The sequence below is a fragment of the Cervus elaphus genome, chromosome 9, assembly GCF_910594005.1.
Source record: "Cervus elaphus chromosome 9, mCerEla1.1, whole genome shotgun sequence".
Classification (NCBI taxonomy): Eukaryota; Metazoa; Chordata; class Mammalia; order Artiodactyla; family Cervidae; genus Cervus; species Cervus elaphus.
The window spans coordinates 39,571,691-39,598,551 of record NC_057823.1 but is presented as its reverse complement, the minus strand read 5'-3'; the positions used below and the strand labels follow the sequence as shown (position 1 = coordinate 39,598,551).

Below are 26,861 nucleotides of genomic sequence, written 5' to 3'. Positions count from 1 at the left end.
AAAATTTTGTTATAAAACATTTAATGTTAACCTACAATACAATGTAAACTTTTATGAAAAAAATTTAAAGTACACTAGATTTCCTCAGTAAATCACCACGTAACTTATTCAGGTGCAGTACACGTTAGGGCACCGCATCCTTTGTGGATGGATTTCTTGTTGCTGCGTCTCTCGCAAGTCCTTGAAAAAAAAGAAACCAGTTGTAAAGTGGAGCTCCTTGTTCAAGCACCAGATTAATACTCCCCTAACTTTGCGTTCTGGGGGTTATCACTCCTTCCCACAGTCATTTTCCGTAACTTTCTCCTTGGCCTTGGCACCATTTGCAATTTTCATAATGACTGTTCAGTTGAAGATTCTAGGTTCCTTTTAGCTTGTTTATAATTTGTTCTTCTTTTTTAAAGAAGTATTCTCCATTGGCCATTTTTTATCCAAACATTACAGTGAAAGCAAGGAGAAAGAAGTATTTGCTGCAGGAAATTCTGCAGGCGTGGAAGAAAAAACTGAGGCTGCAGAAATTCAACTGACTCCAATTGGGTATCTTTGCTTGGTCACTTCCTATGGAAATTCAGCCAAATATACAACTTCAGTCTTGGGAGTGCAGAACAAAACTGGAAACAAATGTTTTTGTTTAGCTGATGACTTGGCATTTGAAAACAGCTGAAATAATCAGGCGATTTGGAAACAAGAGCAAATGCTTGTGGATCACCAGCTTGTTTTCTCGCTTGAAGGTCCCTCATCAAGTTCCCAGAGGTCCTTGGGAGTAACACACAGATTGTACCGGCATTGACAAAATGTGCATCTTTCATGGAGGAAAGGAGTGGGATGAGTGGCAGGTCTACATCAGCAAGAAGACAGGAACTGCTCTGAGTAAAGCAGCACTAAAAAAAAAAAAAATAATAAGACAAAAACAAAACAAAGCAAATTGACAGGCCATCCTGAGAGTTGTACTGACATAAATAGACTTTAATACTCTGGCACTGGACCTCCTTCACTGGACAGGTTAGCAAAAGGCAAGAGGCATAAAGTGCACATTGTAGAATAAGATGCAGATTGAATTATTAAGCAAAAGAAAGTACAACTTCCCAGAGGTGTGGGCAAGATACTTGGTACACCCAGCCTGGCAAAGGTCCTGCCAGGGAAATGCAAATTCTAGGCAGGTAGGTTGATTCTGAGTTAACTGAAAATTCCTCTTTGCGTGCTTGTCAGCAGGAAGCAGACTTCTCACATAAGGTGGAGTGGCGAATACAGTTTATCCTGGTATTCACTTCAGATAACATTTTATGACAACAGCCAGCAATTTCCCACTCATCTGGTCATGGGATAGCAGGAAACAAAGTGGAAGAATAACTGAAGCCAGGAGCAGGATTACATTTTCCCGGAGATGGTGCTGTAGACACTTGTGCCAAGGCCACTGCAAAATTCTCAAGGTCCTCAGGCGATACCTATGGGGCTCCCCCCGGCCCTTGGTGTTTACCCCAACCACTGAGGGCAGCAGGAAATGGCAGCCATGTCAGTGCAACTAAAAGGATGGCCCTCAGGTTTTAGCTAAGCGGGAGAAAGCCTCTGGAGACTGCAAATCCAGCAAGTTGTGCTTGACCTCGGTATGATCCCCTGGCCTCACCACAAGCTGGGGAACTGTGGTAACTTCGGTAGGTTGCAGCGCTGTCTACACCAGCCTACCACAGAACACTTTGGAATACTTGTCAGCTCATGCTAATACACGGCCTGACCCGTGTACCCACTGCCATAAACTCAACCACAGACAAGACATCCAGAGGCTAAAAACCCCTACTACTTCAACAGCAATAGAGAAAGAGGATAAAAAGTTGTCTCCACAGCAGGTGGCTACATCAAAAACTGAAATGTGCCCTCCAACAATTTACACAGGCCGAGTTCTGTCCTGGCTTCCTTCAGGCCTATGGTTCTTCCAATCCTTAAACCACCACTACCACCACATTCCTAAGGAGACGGGCAGGGTCCTCTCACATGGTTCTGTTGGTTGCGTCACAGGCCCTGTTAGTCCTTTGGAAAGGCACCAAGCTTGGCAATTCAGGAAGGCTCAGGGCTGGGCAGAAAGAACATGCGCATGTCAGAACAGGAATGAACTGCCATCCTTCGGTTCAGACCCCATAATGACCACCTGATCCAGATTCCAAGGAAAAGCTGCAGTTTTATGTATAGGTAAATCTACACGGAGTTCATACCACATATATGGGTGTATTGGTACACACACAACCTTTGCAGGGCTACAAACCCAGACTTCCTCCCATTGCCCCAAGTGCGGTACACAGGTGGCAAGGAAGGAGAGCCAGAGTTGGACCAAAAAGAACCTCTCTGGGAACGAGAGAGGGACAATGGCAGAAATCAGTACAAACCAGCCCAGGGCACCTTTATTACACTCTTGTGGGCCAAGGAGCCCAGGGCAAGAATTCATGGGTTTAAAAACTGGTCTTTATCAAATAATGTTAAGGAAAACAAATACACCTATGTCAGCCTCATTCCTTTGGTCATTACAAAGCAACAGAAAAAAATTTAAAATTATTCATAAATTGTAGGAAGTTGAAGGAACATCTCTCTGCTCTGTGCCTTCTCTTCCCTCTCTTCTCTGGAGGTGGGAGAACCGAGTCCTCAGGAGATGCTGCAGTAGCTGTTTGATAAAGGTTTTCACTTTTATTTTCCATAAAAGCAAGAATGCATGAGATCTAGTGGGAATGTCCCCTTCCCCAGTTGGGAGAATGGCTGGGTTGGAGGTGAAGAGTCTCCTTTCATCGGGAGGTGTATGGTGCAGAGGCAGTAGGGAAGGGTGGGCTTGCCAGCGGGAACGTTCACTGCTAACCTCGTGTGCGCACACAGGTGGTGACTCTTGCAGGCAGCATGGTTTCTGATCCTTCCTTAGGATGCAGCAGTCTTTAAAAAAAATATTGTATTATAATAATAATAATATGAATCTCTCTTATTTTTTTGTTTTTGTTTTTTTCCATTTCTTTTGGGGATTGGGGTGGGAGAGAAGAGGAAGAAAGTGTCATTCGTCTGTTAGGTCCTGAACAAAGAGAACTTCTGTGTGGCTGAGTCCGGCCTCCTGCAGCGTTGGGGGGTTGGGCCACTCCTCTGAAGGGAGGCAGGGCAGCACCCTTCGGGGAAAATTGGCTTCAATCTGAAACTTTTCAGGGCTTTCTTTCAAGGAGAATAAGAAGTCGTGGATTACCTGCAGAGGTCACAGAGAAAGAGGGCAGTGAGAAAACACACACACACACACACACAAAAACTATGAAATCAGATACACCCCAGCTCTCTCCAGGATGACTTGGAGATACAAAGTTACCACACTACACTGAAATTTCATTTCAAAATCCATCCATTTCACAGAGCAAACATGCAAGGAAGCTCTTTTAAGAGATCTGTTACCCAGTCCTGCTATGAATTGATACATCTCTTTTTTGAAAACTGGTCTGATATAAACAACAAACCTTGCTGTTGTTGAGTTGCTAAGTCCTAGTCTTTGCGACCCCATGGACTGTTGCCCTCCAGGCTCCCCTGTGCATGGTTTTCCCAGACAAGAATACTGGAGTGGGTTGCCATTTCCTTTCTCCAGGGTCTTTCTGACCCAGGGACTGAACCCACATCTCTTCAACAGGCAGGTGGGTTCTTTACCACGGAGCCACCAGAGAAGCCCTAAACATTTTTTACTTACAAATAGTCAAGAGTTACAGAAAAGTTGGAAGCACAGGTATAGAATTTTTTCTTTGAACCCATTGAAAGTGAGCTACCAATTGAATGTCCCATCATCCCAGAATACTTGTGTATATTTTATAAACAGGGCAATTACCTTCATAATACAAAACCCGCAAAATCAGGAAACTGATATATTATTACTATAATAATGTACATTAAATTTTCATTCAGGCCCCATTCAAGTACTGGCAGTTGCCTTTTAGAGCAAAAGCATCCAGTTTAGAATTGTGTTGCATTTAGTAGCTGTCACATCTCCTGTCTATTCCTTTAGCCTGGAACAAATGTTCAGGATTTCCTTAACTTTCATGACCCTGACACTACTAAAGGTTACTGGTCAGTTATTTTGCCTCTCAATTTATTTATCTGAAGTTTATTCATGATTAATTCCAGTTATGCATCTTTGGCAGGAGTATTATAGAAATGGTGATGTGACCTACTCAATGCATCCTATTCAGGTGGAGTATAATTTCAATTTGCTCTATTACCTATGCTGTCCACTATAATCACTTGATTAAGGTGGGACCTGCCAGGCCTCTTCACTCTTAGTCTTTTCTCCATTGTAACTAAGGAATATTTCGTGGGGAAGTACTTTGAAACTCCAGAGACATTCTGCTCCTCAAAATTTCTTCAACTTATTAACATAGAGCCATGTTTTCCTATTTTATTCAGTAGGTTACAGAGTTCAAACTGTTTCTGATGGAGTCTGAGAAGTCCAGGGAAACTGGCTTCTACTTTTTCATGTCACCAATGTTCTCTGAACAATTCCTTGCTCTGTGGCACAAGGTGTTATAGGCAAATCTTGTATTTTCCATCCCAGCCCTGCAATCAGCCATTTCTTCAAGGAGCCCTGATTATTCTTTAAAATTTTTTTTAATTTTTGGTTGCACTGGGTCTTCATTGCTGCATGCGGGCTTTCTCTTGTTGTGGCTAATGGAGGCTACTCTTCCTTGGAGTGCAAGGGCTTCTCACTGCAGGGGCTTCTCTTGTGGAGCACAGGCTCTAGGCCCATGGGCTTTGGCAGCTGCAGCACTCAGGCTCAGTAGTTATGGCACAACACATGGGCTTAGCTGCTCTGCAGCATGCGGTATCTTCCTGGACCAGGGATTGAACCCATGTCCCCTGCACTGGCAGGTGGATTCTTTACCTCTAGACAACGAGGGACATTCTCTGGTTCTTCCTAATGGACAATGGCATTTAAAAACCATGACCTAGGGAATTTCTTGGTGGACCAGTGCTTAGGATTCCATGTTTCCATTGCAAGGAGCACAGGTTCAATCCCTGCTCAGGGAACTAAGACCTTACATGCTGCATGATGTGGCCAAAGAAAGAAAATAATAAGAAAATAAAAACCACAATCCAGGTACTATAAGTATGTTCACTGCTACTGGGGTGCTGATGTTCCTAGGCACTCTCTGTGGAGAAAGCTAGGCAATGTGTACATACATATACACATCTGTTATCTTTATTTCCCTCTATATATGCTGAATGCTAAGAGTTAATTCCTCTTTCCAAATGAACACCCTGCTTACCTGCTTTTGGCTTTAATATCTACTCTGTTCCCAGGCCACCTGGCCTCTGACTTCTCTGCGCTGACTTCTCACCACAAGTGGATACCTCCTTAACTTGATCGGGAATGGGACCAGCACCCTCCATGTGGACCTCTCCTCTGAGAAAGCCCTCTTAACTATGGTCTGGCTCTGACAAGATACAGGGAAACTCTTATTTTCCCCTCTCTTAACTCCACCCATTAAGAACACATACCCTGGCTGATCTATGGTCCTCTTCATCTCATATTCCATTTCTTTTGAAAAAATATTTATTTGGCCGCGCTGGGTCTTAGTTGTGGCACATGGAATCCTTAGCTGTGGAACGTGAACTCTTAGTTGAGGCATGCAAACTTTCAGTTGCAGCATCTAGTTCCCGGACCAGGGATGGAAGCAAGCCCCCTGTGTTGGGAGCATGAAGTCTTAACCACTGGACCATCAGGTAAGTCCCCTTTTTTGTTTTTTAAACAAGTATTTATTTGGCGGTGTCCAGTCTTACAGGTGGCATGCAGCATCTTCACTGCAGCACACAGGAACTTTTCATCGCAGTGCATGTGGGCTCAGCAGTGGTGGTGCGTGGGCTTAGTTGCTCCTTGGCGTGTGGGATCTTCTGAGACCAGGGACTGAACATATGCCCATGCACTGGAAGACCAGGGAAGTCCCACATACTCATTTTCTAACAAGACTCTAAGGGATGTGCTATGAAGGATACTGCATTCAGGTCCCTCACAAAGATCAGGAACACACTATTCAAGTTACCCTTACTTTTTCGAGGGAATCTATTTCTATTTCCTTTTTATTCCACCTCTCATATAAGTGTATTCCCTTTTGGTGAAGCAGTCCTTCCTGCGTTTGTCTTAACTTAAACTTACCTCTTTAGAATTTTTAAGGGGCTATAGCTACAAATCCATTTAAAGAGTAAGTTCATTTTCCTCTTAACTAATCCATTCATGATTTTACAAACTTCTCATATTTTGGTCCATCAACCTTAATAATTTTCAGTTCCCTTCTGTCTTTGCAATTTCCATTAACATTCATTCTCCTTTACTTTTCTTGAGATGCATCAGTTAGACTTGCACCAAGTATTCTTGGTATGAACCCAGTAAGGGTTTTACAAAAGGGCAAAATATCTTGCTCCTTTTTTCAATCACTGCTTGATAACACTCAACACTAATACAACACTGATGTTCTTTATCATTGGCAATGCCCTAATACTATCAAGAAACACATAAAGTCACTCCAGAGGTCCCCTTTGGTTTGTAATGGATAGAAAAATGAGTTCTGGGCTTAGTTAGGAGAAAGTCAGGTGCCACTTTGCCCACTCACGGAAGCTGGAGATTTTTGTACACTTTATCCTTTTTTTAATCCTAGCATTTAATCACTGTCAACAGTTAAGCATCATGCGCAAACAGTGCATTTCATGTAACATTCACTCATTCAGAGTATGTATAAAGGGCAGAACTCACAGGAAGATCAGTCTGTAAGAGCACTAAAAAACTGTAACTCCTTCTTCAGCTACATGCCATTAACACTACGAATGCTAAATGAAAAGCCAACAGGGCCACTACGCCTCTTGTCACACTTCTTTCCTATCTCTGGGCCCTGTCCTCATTTCTCCATCTTAGTTTTTATTTATTTATTTATTTTTAAATATTTTTTAAAATAACTTTTAGTGCGAATCTTTTTAAAGGCTTACAGGGATTAAATATTTATTAACAAATGGGTTGGTTACCCTTTGACTAAAAGTCTATTCTATTCCACAATTCTAATAGATTTTCCTCTAAAACTCTGAGGAGAGGAAATTTTGGTTAGGCTTTTCATATACGTAATGAGAGTTTGGGGAGTAAAAGCTCCAGAAGAGCGTGGGCATACTACAGGGAAACTGTTGGTCAAGATGGTGGCAAGCTAAAACCTACACACAAAACAGCAGTTAGGAGACACATCAAGGGAAGGGAATGAACATGTAACCATCTACAACATGGTAGGTCCTGTGTGAGGCTCATTCATGTTATTCCCAGATAAAATATCCAAAGTTAAGGATGAAGAGTACCTTCCTCCATATAAATCAGTGTGTAAATGAGATAAATAAAATGGAGAAGCTATTTATTTCACCAGAATGCCTCACAATATTTTTACTGTGGATTAGCTCTTTGAATCATCTTAATATTCTTAGTAGTCCGTAAGCTCTGTGAATTTCAGAACCACACTTTACTCACCTGCATAACTCACAAGGTACCCAGCACAGGGCCTAAAATACTTTCAGTTTAATGTTATCAGAGGGCAAGTCGTATTTCCATTTTACATTTGCGATATATCTGAGGCCCTGTAAGAGATTCTGTAACTTACTCAATGTTCTCCAATTAAACAGGAAGAAGTAATCAAAGTGCCACCCAGCCTCACCTAACCACAGAGCAGCCACATTTCTATTATGCGGTTTGTTGTTGTTTAGTCACTAAGTCATGTCTGACTCTTTTTCGACCCCACGGACTGCAGCCCATCAGGCTCCTCTGTCCATGGGATTCCCCAAGAAGAATACTGTGGTGTATTGCCATTTCCTGCTCCAAGGGATCTTTCTGACCTAGAGATTGAACCCAAGTCTTCTTCATTGGCAGGTGGATTCTTTACCACTGAGCCTCCACAGGAGTCCAATTATGCAGTTTACTCCTGATTATTTCAAGTGATCAGGGAAATGGCAGATCTAGTATGGTTGTGAATTTGGAAAGGCAACATGCCAACACAATATAAACATAAAGGCAACATACCAACACTAAACACAATTCCTTCTGATAACAAATATCAAAAATAGCATTTGAATGTTTACTATGAGCCAGGCACAATGTTGAGTACTTTACATACAAACTTAATCCTAATTATCCTATTACAGAGTGACCATTACACTTATTTTACAGATGAAGAAACTGAGGCGTAGAGATTAAGTAAACTGACCAAGGAGAGACATCTATTAACAATGGAACAATGAGAATTTGCTCCTCATTCTGTAAGACTCTGTCTCTGCTTTTAACTACATCCCTATGGAATGACAAATACTATTTACCTATGGACACCAGCTATACAATGCAGCCCTACTACGTGGGGCTTATGGGTTAACCTGAGAAGAAAGAAAAGAGTGACACTGCACGAACGCTGCGCATGCACTTACATTCAGTTGTGTAATTCCAGCCCTTCCAGGGCCATGGGGATAGAGCCTTTTCTAAACAGCAAGGGGTGCTGATGGGATTCTGAAACCAATGAAAGCTGAGCAGCAAAGGAGAGCCTCCCACCTCTAACACCTGAGTCTTCTGTGGAACTTCTTGGTAAGGTATCTTTTCTTCTTGGCAGAGCTCAAACATGACATAATGAAATCTTAATAACTGCTCTGTGTTGGCAGCTAGACCTGAAGGAACCTACAATAATTCAGTGCCCTCTTCACTTCCACCCCCTTCCTCCTCTGTCCGTTAGAGCAGCACATAAACCAACAACATTCTTGAGAGTCCTTAAAAGCTTTCAGATCTATAGCCCAGACTTTAACACTTCACACAATTGAGGCAGTCCTTACTGTTAGAGACTGTGAAAAGTGGAATCGTCTCTCTACTCGAGAATCATTGGGTAATTTGAAAATGATTTTGACACTTTCAGGGTCATCAGGGGAAGGCTCTGGGGGCAGACACTCCAACTTCCTTTCCTTCTCCTCTTGTAAATTCTGTAGAGACACAAAGCAAAGGTAAGACTATGGTTCCAACTAGGGAAGAACAAGGAAACAAGAAATACAATCATTATCATGTAGGTTTACTGGGAAGTATCAGGAAAAAAACTTCTTGGCAAGAGTCAGAAATACCTTACTTCAAATTATATTTATTTGATTACACACCACTGCATCACATGTATTATTTATTGACTATGGTAAGGTACGCAACTGTTAGAAAAAAGGGAATGACTAAAAGACACTGGCTATAATCAAGCAGCAATATGCAATGATGAACCAAGATCATGAATTAAATGTGAGATGAGCTAACACTGGTACTTGAATGTTTAAACACCACTGCTGTGAATCAGCATATTGAACTGTTTACTATCTGTTTATGCTTCCTTTTCATGGAACAGAGCTGTTTTACATAACCTTTATACTTGTTTTAATAAACTTTTTAAAAAATACTTTTTGTGAAAAATGTAATAAATATTAAACTGGCACGGAGAATTTAAATCATTCACAATCCTATCATCTAGTTTTCTCCTTGCACACTTAAGAAAAGACCAGCCTGGGAGTCACCAGAAGCAGACAGGCTCCTCACCCGCCGCCGCCTCTCTTCTGCCAGCTTCTGCTGTTGCACCTCTTCCTCCTTCCGCCTCTTCCGTTCTCGCTCCTCTCGCTTCTTTCTCTCTTTCTCCTGGTCAGCTCTGAGAGAGGCCAGGTAGGCCTCATCCTGTTGTTGTCTTAGCACCTGGGTCTGGTTTCGTTCTTCCCTGTGGACAGATCAAAAGCACAAAAGGAAAAGATAAATCTCACAAAGCCCTGTGTTTCCTTGAAACTGAAATTTTTTAGGGGGTTAAAAAGGTTGACAATCTTAGCAGATGACTATTTCACACTACCATGAGAGAGTACAAAAAAGGCATGCAGAATCTAAATGCACTATCTCTTGTCTTAATTTAATTTGGCAGAAAAAGAAATGGCGAGCTTTTCCATCTCTCTTCAATTTTTCATGTAAAACTATCCTTTCCTCCCAATCCTAACAGAAGTAACTCAGTATTATTGCCATCAAATGATCATCAATATCGTATTTTATAGGTAAATACCTTCTTGGGTAACTGCATTTTTGTATACGTTGCTTTTGTATAATGAAGAAACACCTTATTCAGAGTCCTACTAATCAAAAAGAAAACACTAACATTTTGGGATATTTCTTTTTCTCTCTGAAAAATTGGGTATGATGTTGAGTGTTGTGTGTCTGTGTCTGTAAAATTAAAAGAAAATATCCCAGAATGTTAAAGTGGTGGTAGGATTATGAATTATTTAAAATTTCTTCTTTGTGCTTTTCTGTGATTCCTGAATTTTCTACATTAATCCCTGTATATTACTTATATGATGGGGGGAGGAGTTATAACCATTCCTCAGTTTTTATATTTAAGTTCTTTATATCATGCTCAGCTATTTTAAATGACACTATTTATAATCCTGAGCAGAGTCTTATCTTTATTTTGAATGACATCTCCAAGGACAAATGATCTGATGGAGTTATTTAGGTCAAAGTATCAATATATGAATATTTTAACATTAAATGGACAAGGCTTTTGAAGTTGCCTAACAGAGAAGAAGTCAGGATTTGTGAAGCCCCAGGTAAGGCACCCATGTCTGCAGCTGGTCTCTCAGTTCTCGAGAGGAACTCCCCTGTACCTCTCTAGGCGTTCGGACACCAGGTAAGTCTGATTTGCATCCATGATAAATGTCAGCTGGTTAATGAGGTCATCAGGCTGAATGAGGCCTTCTAGACGTCCTACCACAGTCATCCTCCGATCCTTCAACATAATCATGGCCAGGAATGGATAGGTGTTTTCTCTTAAAGCCTGAGAGACTGACAGAAAGAAGATCCAAAAGATCAAGGGCAGGACTTAGGGACGAAACAGATTAATTCTTAGAGTTCACACAACAAGCAAGAGATAACTGCTTTAGTCTCAACTGGGAAACAATGGAGGTGTCATTTATTCCCTGCCTACCTTTTTTCCTTTCCTAGTTTCTCAATCTTTTTTTCTGTTGTTGTTGTTATATATTCGTGTCCCTATGTCCAATAGGACAGGCTTTTCTGGTGGGGTGTGGCTGTCATGATGATGCTAGAGCAAGCTGCAGAGTTCAAGGACAATGTCTATTTGACAGAGCAAAAAGGATATACAAGGACTCTGGCTACTGCTTATGATAATAATCTTCCTTTGTGTTTGTTGGGGTCAAGCCTAAAGAGGCCAAGGCTGCAACTCTCCAGTTTTCTGTTACTGGTGATGATCTCAACCATCATCTTCCCTATCTTTTGTTCCTTTTATCCAATCCCTTCCTTATCCCCTTTTCCTATGTCCCATACATGCTACCCAATAAAAAAGGGCTAGCTTTTCTATTTTGAACAAGCTTAGAAAGTTGGTCCTTCAAATAACTAAGATTTTACCATAACAGTTTTACCTTATGATTTGAAAGAAGAGATTTTAAGCTTCTATTGAAAATATCCTTAGTCTCCTTCTATCACTGCTCATCTCCAAAGCCATATTAGAATGGCAAATATGCAGGGACTTATCAGCTGTTTAAACACCAATTAGGAACAACAATTCGGATTCCAGGATGCAGACAAACCATCTCCTGCATCTTTGGTTCTCAGGATTTAGCACAGAACCTGTATGCCAATATATACTCAAAAGTTGCTGAACAGAAGTAGCTGCAAAGTAAACTATGTTTTCCTTCACTAGATGCCTTTATATCTTATGCTGGTTTAGTTGCTAAGTTGTGTCCAATTCTTGTGACCTCATGGACTGTAGCCTGCCAAGCTCCTCTGTCCATGGGATTCTCCAGGCAAGAATACTAGAGTGGGTTGCCATTTCCTTATCCAGGGGATCTTCCCAACCCAGGGGTCAAACCTGGGTCTCCTGCACTTCAGGCATATTCTTTACCGACTGAGCTACCACAGAAGCTGGTATATCTTACACTGACTTCTAAAGATATTTACCTCCAGTTAAGAGTTAGTTACAGTCAGTAAAGATCTGAGCTTTCTGAATCCCTATGGGCACTCAATATACTCAAACAACTATCTCACTGTGCAAGAAGCTCTGGTAAAATTGCTAATGACAAGAATAAACTCTTTGGTAAAAAGCCCACTAAGATTAAAGGCAAGTTGCTGGCTAGGACTGGGTATTTTAAAAAATAAAACAGGTTCTGGCAAGGGTTAACTGGAATAAGTGGGTTAGAGTCTGACAGACCTGAGCGTGCTCCAAAACTTGCTAACTGTATGATCCTGGGCCAGCAGCTTAAATGCCTAAACTATACAGTGGAGGTAATACAACCCCCACTTCTTATGACTGCTGAAGAGGATTGGTTGGCCACAGAATGGTCATGCGATAAATGTTATGTCCGTCCAGATTATTTGAAAGATATTCTAACAATTTCAATAAGGGAAGAAAAAACCACAACTTACCCCTGTATCCCTCAGGTTTGTTTGTGGAGCATGCCCAGAAGAGCATCCTAGTGTTTATCAGTGAAATAACTTCAGGCGCACAGAGTGTGTTGCTGTGGAGAGGGATGAAAATGACATGAGAAGAACTTGCTTACCATAACCATCAGCAGATAAGATCAGAAAAGAGGGAGAGAAAAAACAATCCGCTTACCGACAGAATTCATCAGAGTCCTGGTGATCATCTCCATGAAGATAAACCAAAAGAAAGCGAAGCTCCCGTTTGGCATCATTAAGTGCCTGTGAGAAACAGAAGATCACTAATTATGATGATGACTATGCCTCAAACTTTTAATTAGGATACGGGTCCTAATGGATACAGCTATGTATTTAGAACAAAAGAAGAAATAAGGAAAGAAGATAAGCAAGAAAACCAGAAAACTCCTGGGCTTCTATCTTCACACCCTTGGCATTCCTCTCCCAATAGAAAGTTCATATGCTAATAAGCTTCAATGAAAAGGTTTTTAGTGTTGTTAGGATTTAAATTGTATTAGGCAAGTGAGAATAAGGAGGCTGACAGAAAAAAGCCCCATGCAACCACAAAAAGTCAGCTGTTCCCACAGTCTAAAGGAAGATAAAAACAGGAGAATCTGACCTGAAAAGGGAGATGAGAATTTTGCCACTTTATAGCTACAGCATCATAAATACTGTGAAGATAAGCCTGATCCCTGGCCACATGCCAAACAGGGATGAGAAAATGAGGGGCCCAAAGGCATTTTAAAAAGCATGAGTTTTAAAAGATCTTCAAAAACAAGGCAAGTGTCCAAGATTCCTGTGTGTGCTTTTGCATTTGTAGAATCCTGGGCACATTACAATTCAATTAAGATTTCCTGAATGACCAATAGGGGTCTACCCTCAGGATCACAGCAAAGAGGGTGTATGAGAGGACCCATCTCATTCATGACTGTATCTCTAGCATTGAGCACAACGTGGGGCATACAGCAGGTGCTTAAGGCTTACTGAATGGGGTGGGAGCAGCCAGTGAGAAAAAACAGATGTGGGAGAATCACACAGGAAGCAAGAGTCAGCATTTTTCTCCTTTTCCAGATAGATTCAGGAATCCTGGAGGCTGCAGAATAGAACCACCCTTAGAAGTAGCCCACAGTGCTACTTCTACATTTTCTTCTGGTAAAGTAGGGGTATGCCCAACACCCATAGAACTCCTACTAATTTTTGCCCCCTGAGAGCTAACAATCAAAGGTGTGTGTTGCTTGGGTTAAATGAGATGTGCTGCCTTGAGTCTATGGTCTATGGCCTTATTCAGTTCTGTGAGGGATCCAAGAAGACTTAGGCTTTGCCTATGAGGAGCTTATAGTCTGTATAGGAGATAAGACATGAACACAAACAACTATAAAATAAGGAAGACTGAAATTGCTATAACATTTAAAAAAAACCACTATGAAAGTACAAAAGACTACTTTAGTCTGTAAGCAGGCAGGGTAGAATGCAGCCATCAGGAAAGGTACCAGAGGGGAGAGGCATGAGCTGGTGAAGGTGGGCAAGATTCCAGTTAAAACATGTGAGGAAGGCACTCCAGACAGAGGAACAGTAAAGTCAAAGAAAGGCACAGAGGTGGGGCGTTACAGAGTGTGTTAAGGGGACTGTTTAGCTGGAACCTGTGGTACAGGGAAACAAGTTATGCGGGAAAGACCTCAAAAGGAGGTTGGGATTAGATCAAAGAGGGCCCAGCTAAAGGGCTTGGTGTGTGTGTGTGTGTGTGTGTGTGTAAGCTATAAAAAGTCATTTAAAGTTTTTGAATAAAGAATGACATGATCTGTGCTGGCCTATGCTTTCCTTTGAGGATAGAACCATATCAATAAATTGGCATCTATATGGTCTGTGGCACTGACCTGGCTGTACGTTCCCAGGTAGAAGACAGGGTGTGCCCTCCCATATTTCTCTTCAAAAGAGTGCATAAATGAAACAATGTCCCCAACGGGATCAGTGACCCGGCTGCGAGGGTCAGGCCGTATAAAACGAAGAGCAAACCTGGGGAGGAAGGAATAAATATCACGTGAATCGGCTTACTGTAGTGCATACGGAGTGGGCCAGTTTGTAAAGATTCCTATAGCAGAGCCACAGGCATGGCGGCAGAGGGAGGTGAAACACCTGTGAGCGGACCATCAAACCTGAGAATACAGTCTGGCCCAAAAGCCACAAAGCAGCAAGTTGTGCCACTGCCTGTTTAAGAAGAGTGCAAACTACTAGGATTATACATTTCAACACTGGTGTAAACAAATCTTAAGTGCTTTTTGCAGAAAAATTTAGGGCTAAAAGAACTGGGAAATGAGTCACACAAAGGTCGTGAGTCAGGCTGTGCACTCAGACTCTTGTAACGGCACTGTCTAAAACAGCAGCAAAGAGCCACATACGGCTATCTAAATCACCAAGGAAATTAATTCAATACAATAAAAAAATTTAGTTCATCACTCACAACAGCCATATTTCAAGTGCTCAATAGCTACATGTGGCTAATGGCTTCCACACTAGACAGTGAAGATACACAACATTTCCATCATCACAGAAAGTTCTATTAGACAGTGCTGTTCTAGAACAGAGCTGTCTCTTTTCGGTTGTTCTACTTGCCTCTCCCTTTCCTTTCTGTTCTCCTGCAATTTTGAATTATGAATCCACATTCCCAAACTATTCAGATTATGGGCAAGAACTTCAAATCCAAACTTGCAGTCATGATTTACTTGCTCATCAATGGGGCAAGTAAATTCTGCTCAGTGATTTATGGTTGACAGCATCCATAGAGGAAGTTATAAAATGGATCTAGACAGCACTTGGCAGAGTTGGAGACTTGGCAGTTACTTAAGTTTAAAGATGGTACATCTGTTTCTGAAGAGGCCATCTTATCACATTTGTATAGTACCATTTATTTATCCTTTGGGTTTCCATAAAAGGCAAAGGGCTTGATAAGTCAAGGTGCTACATAACATTAAACAAGTTGCTTGGATGATACAGTTGCATTAAAATTAGTAATACATGCCATGCATATTTTTTCCCAAGGAAGCGAACAATATTCATATACTTGAAGAAATTTCAGCATAGAAAAGCTAACTACACTATGATACTCTCCTTACCAACTACTAAGCCAGTTCTTTATACCCTTAACAAATCCCCAATATACACACAATGTCACTTGGAATTTCTCCTGAATAATCAAATCTGGCTCATTAATACAAACATTCCAGAGCAAATTAAAAACAAAAGAAAGAAGCTGTGTATGTGGAGGAGTGATTAGAAACCCTTAAGATTAATGTTTTGATAACTTTCTCTGAAATCAAGTATTTTAGGATTATCTTATTACTCCAAGTCTTCAAATTTTATGAATGAATGAATAACGGTTTTAATTATTTTTTGTTGTTGTTCTTTCTCATCACAATATATTCCAATGGCCAACACAATTTAGGACAATTAGCTTATAAAAAACAAAACAACAGAGATATCAATTCAGTCTTCATTATGATTTTGAAGATTATTACATGCACCTCTGAAGCTGGTCAGTCCATACCTTCAGGCTCTGTTCCCTAGAGTAAGGTAAAGATTAGCCTGTATTCAGAGGCAGGTACAGGTTGCGCTGTATGCACACAAGGCTACATCTGTTGGCCTGGATGCCCATAAACATTCTAGTTCTCCATAAAGATTAGGTGTGGATTCATCTATTACTGAGTTCCAGATCAGACACTCAAGTCTGATGTGCACCTTGAGTCCCCTGACATTTTCCAGTCTTTCTGTAGCTTCCTGTGCTGAGCTCTCCAAATGATAAAAGAAGGAAGTGAGAAGAAAAGTGAAGGTGTGAAGCAAGGGTGTACACACACGTGGAAGGGTTATAGTGCCAGCAACCTATGGGTTGCCAAGACAGAGGGAAATGTACAGAAAGGGTGTCTAGAACAGTGAAACTGTTACAGGAGGAATGTGGAGAAAAATGGGTCATTTCAGAGCAAGTCAATCTGTTGGAACTATGAAGGTGTAAGATGGTTTAAGGTGAAAGCTAACAAGGAGTGTGAAGCTAGTAAAGGTAACAAAGGTTGGAACAGAAAGCGTGTGAAAACTAACTGGGGAATGTAGGGGGAAAATATGGTGGGATAGGGAGGATACAATAAATATAGGCAGACTCATTTGTGAAAATGGTAACATCTGCTATTACGTTCGAAAAACCAAAAATATTTTCATGCTATATGAAATACTTCAGGAAAAGTATTCAATATGATGATAAACTGTCAAGTCAAAATTGATAAGAGCATAAACCTTATTCTGATCTCTTTCTGCTCCAAAGTCTACCCTGTTGCTACTAAACACATGGATACAAAGGTACGTACCTAAATATATCAAGTATTGTATAATACGTAAACCGGAATGGAAGCATTATCAAGTAATAACCCCATCCAAGCAGCCCCTGAAATTCCAAAAACAAAGTTAGATATCATTCTCTCAATCCCTAATACCTTAATTGCTAGTTAAGATATTCATTCTTTTTTGTCCTTTATGTGATTTCTCCTTCTGTCACATATGGTTCTCTTTTCCTGGACCACTTTATCTTTCTTAAAAAACCAACTACTTTTGACCTCATTTCATCTAATACTATCATAATTTTTGTATTAAATCTGCTTGAACACTTTTTGTGCAGCTACTTATATTACTTGTCAAATTCAATTCCAAGTTTTCCTCTCCAAATCATAAATATTCATTCTTTCATTATTAGAGTTAACACATTAAAATGCAGTATATAGAAATAACAAGAAAGAAAACCAATATTACTACCTTGGACCTCTGTGTATAAGTGATGAATAATTATATTAATCACAATTACAAATCTCCAAATAGCTGCTAATCTCAATAACAGTGTTAATTATTTTAACAATATTGATTATTGCTGCTCTTATTATTAACTAATAAATACATAGGGCTCTATAGCTTACAACGCATTTATTATATTGGGTTAATCTGATATCCTCTTTGTGTCCATGGCCAGGCAACTCCAGAACTCTGGAACTCCATTAGTCGACATTAGGGTCTCAAACACAGTCAAGCCCAAAACAAACTGGAGAAACACTGGGCACATATAGAAGGACTCTTCTTTTTTTTTCCTCTCGTTGCACTGCACAGCTTGTGAGATCTTAGTTCCCTGACCAGGGATTGAACCTGGGCCCTCAGCAGTCAAGTGCAGAATCCTAAGCACTGGACTGCCAGAAATTCTTTGAACTACTCCTTGAATCATATAATCCTCTGAGATTCTGTGCTCTTCTACTCTAAAATACCCTAAAACAGCTACTTAGAAACTCTTTTTTAAATCTTACCAAGTAGTCTGCAAAAGGAATGATGGAATACATTTTAAATTCAAGTGTAAGAAGTGAGTGTTAACTCTTAAGAATAAGAGAAACTCTAAAAGTTCTCTGGAGTTCACTGTGAGTATACATACCTGACTTCGCTAATCTGACTGTGAATAATCTGAAGAGAGAAAAATGCCTCTTTATTCATCTCTAGATTCCCAACAGCAAAATATCAAGTACCCTGAAACACTCTTAAATGCCAACTGAATATAACTGAATCACCTCCTTGCTACTACTAGCCCTGAGATTAATTTCAAAGATATGGCCAAGGCTCCCACAGAACTTCCAAGTATTTCCCTAGAAGTAGCTTCAAATTAAGCAAAATGAAACAGCAAAGAATTCAGTAAACATTTTAGCTTAAAAGTGCAGGATTTACTAAATATACAGCAAACATTTTAAGACATGTAAATACATACAGATACAGTGTCATAAACACAAAACAAGGCACAGAAAACTCTTCAAGTAACTGGTGTAGAAACAGGGAAAAAAAGGATAGTTACTTTCATTGGTTCACTAAGGAATCAAGAAAAAAATGATAAACCCAATAAATCTACCAAGGAGCTACATCAAGCTAACAGGTTTATATTCTCAATATTCCTTTTGCTCCTACCATACAGAGATCAACATAACCAAGTAAAAGAACTTTTAAAATAAAAAAGGGAGAGGTTCCAGCTCTGAAGTAACTTGCCCTTGGTTGTGGTCTTGAGACAACATAGCTGTAGATCCTGTGGTCAGCTGTGTTCACTTGCAAGGGCCGAGATGGCGGTGGGTTGAAAACACTTGGAACACCCTCTTGCTCGTTCAACCTGTCCTGTACAGCGGCCTGAGAAGAAGAAAACAGGAGCGCTTCAGTGATGCTCAGCTCAACGTAGAAGAGACAACTGCTGCTGGTGTGTCAAAATAGGTCACCAGGGAGTACATACTCATGAACCTTTTTTTAACTTGCTAAGGTGGGAGGCAATGTGTGGTGATGGCTACAGAATTCATACACAGAGGAGTCCCAGGGAACTTGTCTGGAAGCTCACTGCTTTTATTCAGATGGTATATGCTATTTAGGGTGCCGGGATACAAGGTGTTTCACTGTACAAGCATAAGGAAAACCACCCACAGAGAACACAAACTGTAGACGGTGCCCCCAGAACTGTGCAATGGAGCCATCTTGATGGGTTGGTATTGAGGGAAAGCGGGGCTTTGGAGCAGAGAAAGTTAGGTCTGAATCCTAGCTCCAGCACTGAGAAAAGTTGCTCGGCTTATGTGCCTCAGTTTTCTCACACGCAAAATGAATAAACAATACTTTTCAGGGTTAATTTGAAAATTTAATGAGATGATCATACAAAATTCTAATATAATTCCTGGCACAAAGATGATATTCAGTTAAAAAAAAAAAAAAGTCTCATTCCTTTCATAACTCTGCCCCTGAAACTGGATATTTGTTCCAGTGTAGTTAAAAAATTTGGCTTTACCCAAAGGGAAATCTGATCTCTACCTTCAGCTTCTGGAGGTAATCTATGTCACACCTGGTAAGAGTATCTTTGCTATGGGATTTTACGGTGGGGCTGAGCACCCTAGAAAGACCAACCATATAATTTAGGCTAGGGACAAAGTCAAGTGGGCATTATGAAGCATCACTATGCACAAAGCTAATGGACGTGATGGAATTCCAGCTGAGCTATTTCAAATCCTAAAAGATGATGCTGTTAAGGTGCTGCACTTAATATGCCAGCAAATTTGGAAAACTCAGCAGTGGCCACAGGACAGGAAAAGGTCAGTTTTCATTTCAATTCCAAAGAAAGACAATGCCAAAGAATGTTCAAACTACCACACAACTGCACTCATCTCACACTATCAAGGTAATGCTCAAAATTTTCCAAGCCAGGCTTCGACAGTATGTGAACCAAGAATTTCCAGATGCTCAAGCTGGAGTTAGAAAAGGCAGAGGAACCAGAGATCAAATTGCAAACATCCTCTGAATCATAGAAAAAGCAGAGTTCCAGAAAAACATCTACTTCTGCTTCACTGACTACACTAAAGCCTTGAACTGCAAATCACAACAAACTGTGGAAAATTTTTAAAGAGATGGGAATACCAGACCAGCTTATCTGCCTCCTGAAAAATCTGTATGCAGGTCAAGAAGCAATACTTAGAACTAGACATGGAACAACGGACTTGTTGAAAATTGGGAAAGAGGTACGTCAAGGTTGTATACTGTCACCCTGCTTATTTAACTTATATGCAGAATACACCAAGCAAAATGCCAGGCTGGATGAAGCTCAAGCTGGAATTAAGATTGCCAGGAGAAATATCAATAACGTCAGATATGCAGATGACACCACCCTTACAGCAGAAAGCAAAGAGGACCAAAAAGCCTCTTGATGAAGGTGAAAGAGGAGAGGGAAAAAGTTGGCTTAAAACTCAACATTCAAAAAATGAGGATCATGGCATCCGTTCCCATCACTTCATGGCAAATAGATGGGGAAACAATGGAAACCTTGATAGACTTTATTTTCTTGGGCTCCAAAATCACTGCAGATGGTGACTGCAGCCATGAAATTAAAAGATGCTTGCTCCTTGGAAGAAAAGCTATGACCAACCTAGACAACTTATTAAAAAGCAGAGAAATTACTTTGCCGACAAGTATAGTCAAAGCTATGGTTTTTTCAGTAGACATGCATGGATGTGATAGTTTGACCATAAAGAGGACTGAGCGCCAAAGAATTGATGCTTTTGAACTGTAGTGTTGGAGAAGACTCTTGAGAGTCTCTTGGACTGCAAGGAGATTCAACTAGTCAATCCTAAAGGAAGTCAACCCTGAATATTCATCGGAAGGACTAATGCTGAAGTGCCAATACTTTGGCCACCTGATGCAAAGAGAAGACTCACAGAAAAGACCCTGATGCTGGAAAAGATTGAAGGCAGGAGAAGGGACGACAAGAGGATAAGAAGATTGGATGGCATCACCAACTTGATGAACATCAGTTTGAGCAAGCTCCAGGAGGTCATGAAGGACAGGGAAGTCTGGCGTGCTGCAGCCCATAGGGTCGCAAAAAGTCTGACATGACTGAGTGACTGAACAGAGCAACAACACGGTAATAAACAAACAGATACAGCTTATATAAATAAAAGCTCTTTGGAGAACAACATATATATTTTGGGGCTTCCCTGATGGCTCAAACAGTAAAGAATCTGCCTGCAATACAGGAGACCCAGGTTTGATCCCTGGGTCAGGAAGATACCTTGGAGAATGGAATGGCTACCCACTCCAGTATTCTTGCCTGGAGAATTCCACAGACAGAGGGGCCAGGCAGGCTGGTGTATGCGGTCACAAAGAGACACAACTGAGCAACGAACATTTTCATTTTTAACACATAAATATTTCTAGAGAGGCACAAAAATATCTGGGAAAAAAGCAAAAGAAATTGTTAATACTTCTATGTTGGGAATGTAGGACTGCGAGACTAGTAGTAGGGAAGTGATGAAAGCCAGATTTTTTCATATTTAATCTTAGGATTAGTTTGAACTTTTTAAGCTAAATTTTTTCCTTCTATGAAGTGATCTTTAAAAATTGAAGTATAATTGATCAATTTCTGCTGTACAACAAAGTGATTCAGTTATACACATCTATATTATTGTTCTTCAGTCGCTCAGTCATGACCGACTCTTCGCAACCCCAAGGACTGCAGCTCACCAGCTTCGCTGTCCTTCACAATCTCCTGGAGTTTGCTCAAACTCATGTCCATTGAGTCGATCATGCCATCCAACCATCTCATCCTCTGTCGTCCCCTTCTTCTCCTGCCCTCAATCTTTCCTAGCATCAGAGTCTTGGTTGACTGGTTTGATCTCCTTGCAGTCCCAGGGACAAGAGTCTTCTCCAACACCACAGTTCAAAAGCACCAATTCTTCGGCGCTCAGCTTGCTTTATAGTTCAACTCTCACATTCATACATGACTACTGGAAAAATCATAGCTTTGACTAGATGGACCTTTGTTGGGAAAGTAATCTCTCTGCTTTTTAATATGCTATCTAGGTTGGTCATAGTTTTTCTTCCAAGGAGCAAGTGTCTTTTAATTTCATGGCTGCAATCACCATGTGCAGTGATTTTGGAGCCCCCCAATAAAGTCTCTCACTATTTCCCCACCTATCTGCCATGAAGTGATTGATGGGACCGGATGCCATGATCCTTGTTTTCTGAATGTTGAGTTTTAAGCCAACTTTTTTCACTCTCCTCTTTCAATTTCATCAAGAGGCTCTTTTTTAGTTCTTTTTCACTTTCTGCCATAAGGGTGGTGTCATCTGCATATCTGAGGTTATTGATATTTCTCCCGGCAATCTTGATTCCAGCTTGTGCTTCCTCCAGCCCAGCGTTTCTCATGATGTACTCTGCATGTAAGTTAAATAAGCAGGGTGACAATATACAGCCTTGACGTACTCCTTTTACTATTTGGAACCAGTCTGTTGTTCCATGTCCAGTTCTAACTGTTGCTTCCTGACCTGCATACAGGTTTCTCAGGAGGCAGGTCAGGTGGTCTGGTATTCCCATCTCTTCAAGAATCTTCCACTGTTTGTTGTGATCCACACAGTGAAATGCTTTGATGTAGTCAATAAAGCAGAAGTAGATGTTTTTCTGGAACTCTCTTGCTTTTTCGATGATCCAATGGATGTTGACAATTTGATCTCTGGTTCCTCTGCCTTTTCTAAATCTAGCTTAAACATCTGGAAGTTCACAGTTCACGTACTACTGAAGCCTGGCTTGGAGAATTTTGAACATTACTTTGCTAGCGTGGGAGATGAGTGCAATTGTGTGGTAGTTTGAACATTCTTTGGCTCTGGAATGAAAACTAACCTTTTCCTGTCCTGTGGCCACTGCTGAGTTTTCCAAATTTGCTGGCATATTATGTGTACCACCTTAACAGCATCATCTTTCAGGATTTGAAATAGCTTAGTTGGAATTCCATCACCTCCATTAGCTTTGTTTGTAGTGATGCTTCCTAAGGCCCACTGACTTTGAATTCCAGGATGTCTGGTTCTAGGTGAGTGATCACACCATTGTGGTTATCTGGGTCATAAAGATCTTTTCTGTATAGTTCTGTGTGTTCTTGTCAACTCTTCTTAGTATCTTCTGCTTCTGTTAGGTCCTTGCCATTTCTGTCCTTTACTGTGCCCATCTTCACATGAAATGTTCCCATGGTAGCTCTAATTTTCTTGAAGAGATCTCTTAAGTCTTTCCCATTCTATTGTTTTCCTCTATTTCTTTGCATTGATCACTGAGGAAGGCTTTCTTATCCTTCCTTGTTATTCTTTGGAACCCTGCATTCAAATGATTATATCTTTCCTTTTCTCCTTTGCCTTTAGCTTCTCTTCTTTTCTCAGCTATTTGTAAGGCCTCCTCAGACAACCATTATGCCTTTTCGCATTTCTTTTTCTTGGGGATGGTATTGATCACTGCCTCCTGTACAGTGTCACAAACGTCCGTACATAGTTCTTCAGGCACACTGTCTATCAGATCTAATCCCTTGAATCTATTTGTTACTTCTACTGTATAATGGTAAGGGATTTGATTTAGGTCATACCTGAATGGTCTAGTGGTTTTTCTTACTTTCTACAATTTAAGTCTGAATTTGGCAATAAGGAGTTCATGATCTGAGCCACAGTCAGCTCCCGTCTTGTTTTTGCTGACTATATAGAGCTTCTCCATTTTTGACTGCAAAGAATATAATGAATCTGATTTCGGTATTGACCATCTGGTGAAAGCCATGTGTAGAGTCTTCTCTTGTGTTGTGAGAGGGTGTTTGCTATGACCAGCATTCTCTTGGCAAAACTCTGCGAGCCTTTGCCATTTCATTTTTTCATTTTCAACTAAAAGGCCAAATTTGCCTGTTACTCCAGGTTTCTCTTGACTTCCTACTTTTACATTCCAGTCCCCTATAATGAAAAGGACATCTTTTTTGGGTGTTAGTTCTAGAAGGTCTTGTAGGTCTTCACAGAACTGTTCAGTTTCTTCAGCATTAGTCACTGGGGCACAGACTTGGATTACTGTAATATTGAATGGTTTGCCTTGGAAACGAACAGAGATCATTCTGTTGTTTTATTTCACTTAGTACGATATAATCTCTGACTCTATCCATGTTGCTGCGAATGGCATTATTTCTTTTTTTTTTATGGCTGAGCAGCATCCCATCATATATATACACACATGACATGTTCTTTATCCATTCCTCTGTCAGGGGACATTTAGGCTGTTTCCATGCCTCATCTATTGTGAATAGTGCTATAAACATAACAGGGGTGCATGTATCTTTTTGAATTACAGTTTTACCTGGATACATGCCCAGGGAGTGGAACTGCTAGATCATATGGTAATTCTATTTTTAGTTTCCTGACGAACCTTCACACTGTTTTCTACAATGACTGCACCAACTTACTTTCCCACCAACAATATAGGAGGATTTGTTTTCCCTACACCCTCTCCAGTATCTGTTACTTGTAGAACTTTCAAGGACGGCCATTCTGACTGTACATGACAGTCCCTCACTCTAGTCCTGATTTGCGTTTCTGTGCTAGGTTAAGTGATACTGAGCATCTTTTCGTGTAACTTCAAATGAAAGTTACCTTTATGTATTATCTTTATGAGTTATTGACAGTGAAAAAATGTAAATATGGCATAATTCCATTTATGTAACAAGAAAATTATATACAAATCTATACAGCCATATAAACAAACAAAAAAATGTTTCTAAATAACTCCTGGACCAAAGAAGAAAATAAAACATTTAAAATAATAGTTTCAGAAGATAATTCACAGGCTTAAATGTAAGTATGCTAACTAGGTTTCTCAACCCATTTTATCAAGTCAGTCTTTTTTTTTTTTTTTTTAAGGCAGTCATTTTTAAAAGCAAGCATATGCTTGAAATAAAAGTCTAACAAGGAGACAATATCAAAGTATCATACAGAGCAACATCATGCCTTCTTCCGAAAATGCATTCCCCTCAAAATCACATTCATCATTCCTTTTCATCATTCAGGTGTCAGCTCAAATATAACCTCCCTAGAAAGGCCTTACTTGACCACCCTATTAAAATGACTTTCCTTATCCTCTTTATTCTATTTTCTGTACTCATCTTATTCACAGCATTTATTTACAAACTGAAGCTCAATGAGAACATAAGTCTTATTTGCTGGCATAGTGCCAGAGCCTAGAATTGCTCAAAAATAGTGCTGAATAACTAAATACCACTTGTAATCCAGTACTCTATTCAAATAATATACCATAATTAAACAGTTAAGTTCAACAGATATCAAAAGCATGCTTGATTAAACTCAACATTCACTAATAAAGCAAGAAAAGAAGAACAGCCAACAGATATTTGAGAGTCTATGATATACTAGGATTGATTTTAGATGCTGGAATACAGCAATCAAAAAAAACCAAAAACACTCTGCTCTCATGGAGTTTATTACATTCTAGCGGCTCTATCTCAAAACAATAACTAGCATTACACTTAATAATAAAATGTTGGAAGCATTACAGTGAGGACAAGGTGTTTGCTATTACCATTATTAACTGAGATTATTCTGAAGTACTAGCCAATTCATCATCAAATAAAACAAAAGATCCATATGCTAAAAAAAAAAAAAAAATCAAGTTGCAGGTAACATAACCAAATAGAAAATTCAGAAGAATAAATTTTATCATATTTAATAAAAAGGTTCACATTATGGTATCTGGCTGTAAATCAAATATATAAAAACCAGTATTTTCCCCAAAGAGTCATTAAGAAAAAATAAAGAGGGAGGGACACTATACTGAGGGATTTGGTCACAATCTTTTCTGTGATTTTATAAACTCTGATCATAATCTTCACCTTTCATACAAATTTAAAGACTAAAGAAAAAAATAAATAAATAAAATAAAGACTAAAGAGCTGTAAATTAAAAAAAAAAAAACTATTGAGAGAAGATTTTTGCTGTGAAAAGGAAAAAAAGAAAGGTACATGTCTTTGAGATCTATTATCAGAGCAGGGAATAAGAAATAAGTACACTCATAATGAATCCTATAATACCTCTATGTTCCAGTTATGCTGTTCCAAGGTATGGCGACATTGATCCATAGATTCTATGCCAGTCAGATCCTGAAAGATAAAAACAAAAAGTTACTTAGGGAAAACCAACAGTACATGGTGAGTATTTTTACCCCTAATAGAATACTTATAAATACTGCAGGGGAAATACTCTATAAAGTGCTGAAGGCAAATAGATATTCAAGTATGGTAAAACATCACTATTCAGAATTCATTCAAATGGTTATCATATATGTTAAAACAAAAAATTTCTTGTTTTAACTTCAAGGCTTTTAATTAAAAAGACTACTTGACTATATTCTCTCAAATTCAAGTTTAAAAAATGAAAGATTTCTTCAACCTCTACATTTAGCAAAACAGTCTTTAGTGTTAAACATCTATTCTGTTTATAATACATACTCACATAATGCAGGTTTTCTGCAAACATGCCTTTTACTAACTTACATATTTTACCTATTAGCATAAGACTTAGCTTACAATGCAAACTGTGAAACTTTTTATTTAAAAGAATCTGTAATTCAGATGTTTCCCTCCTGTAAGTACTCTCCCTACTCCCTTCTCCTTACACGATTCTTAGGTTTTCACTTTGTCTATGATCAAATAAATCTGCGCTGACTCTTCTCTCATTCCCCTCTAAATGTAGAAAATTTCCTGAAGATGGAAATTTTGCCTCTTCCTGGCAATCTCATTTAATCCTCAGCCTTCAATGATCCTTTCTATTTAAATGACTCCTAAATGTATTTCTCTTCTGAAGTTTGGCAGCACATTTCCAATAGCCATTTCCATCTAGATGTGGCACAAGTACCTCAAATACATCATTTAAAACTACTGTATGTGTTAATGACACCACCATCTTCCAAACTATAGAGGCAAAGATGACATCTGGAACCTCAGTCGCATCTCTGAGTACTCTATACCTTGAAATACACACTTCATCGATAACCAAGTTCTGATGGTTTTCTGTATCTAGAACCG

At 39.8% G+C, this 26,861-nt stretch overlaps 1 protein-coding gene across 1 annotated transcript in view; it reads right to left on the bottom strand.

The window, feature by feature from the left end:
- FAF2 (Fas associated factor family member 2) overlaps window positions 1–26,861 on the bottom strand; it is a 61,926-nt gene continuing 35,065 nt past the window's right edge. The window contains exons 2-11 of the mRNA XM_043912332.1: window positions 25,869–25,937; window positions 18,500–18,634; window positions 16,801–16,877; window positions 14,326–14,464; window positions 12,630–12,715; window positions 12,440–12,531; window positions 10,666–10,843; window positions 9,566–9,737; window positions 8,833–8,976; window positions 1–3,205 (exon numbers count right to left, since the gene is read on the bottom strand). Of these exons, the coding sequence (XP_043768267.1) occupies window positions 3,023–3,205; window positions 8,833–8,976; window positions 9,566–9,737; window positions 10,666–10,843; window positions 12,440–12,531; window positions 12,630–12,715; window positions 14,326–14,464; window positions 16,801–16,877; window positions 18,500–18,634; window positions 25,869–25,937 (1,275 nt within the window). The 3' untranslated portion in view covers window positions 1–3,022. The remainder of the gene's footprint in view (window positions 3,206–8,832; window positions 8,977–9,565; window positions 9,738–10,665; window positions 10,844–12,439; window positions 12,532–12,629; window positions 12,716–14,325; window positions 14,465–16,800; window positions 16,878–18,499; window positions 18,635–25,868; window positions 25,938–26,861) is intronic.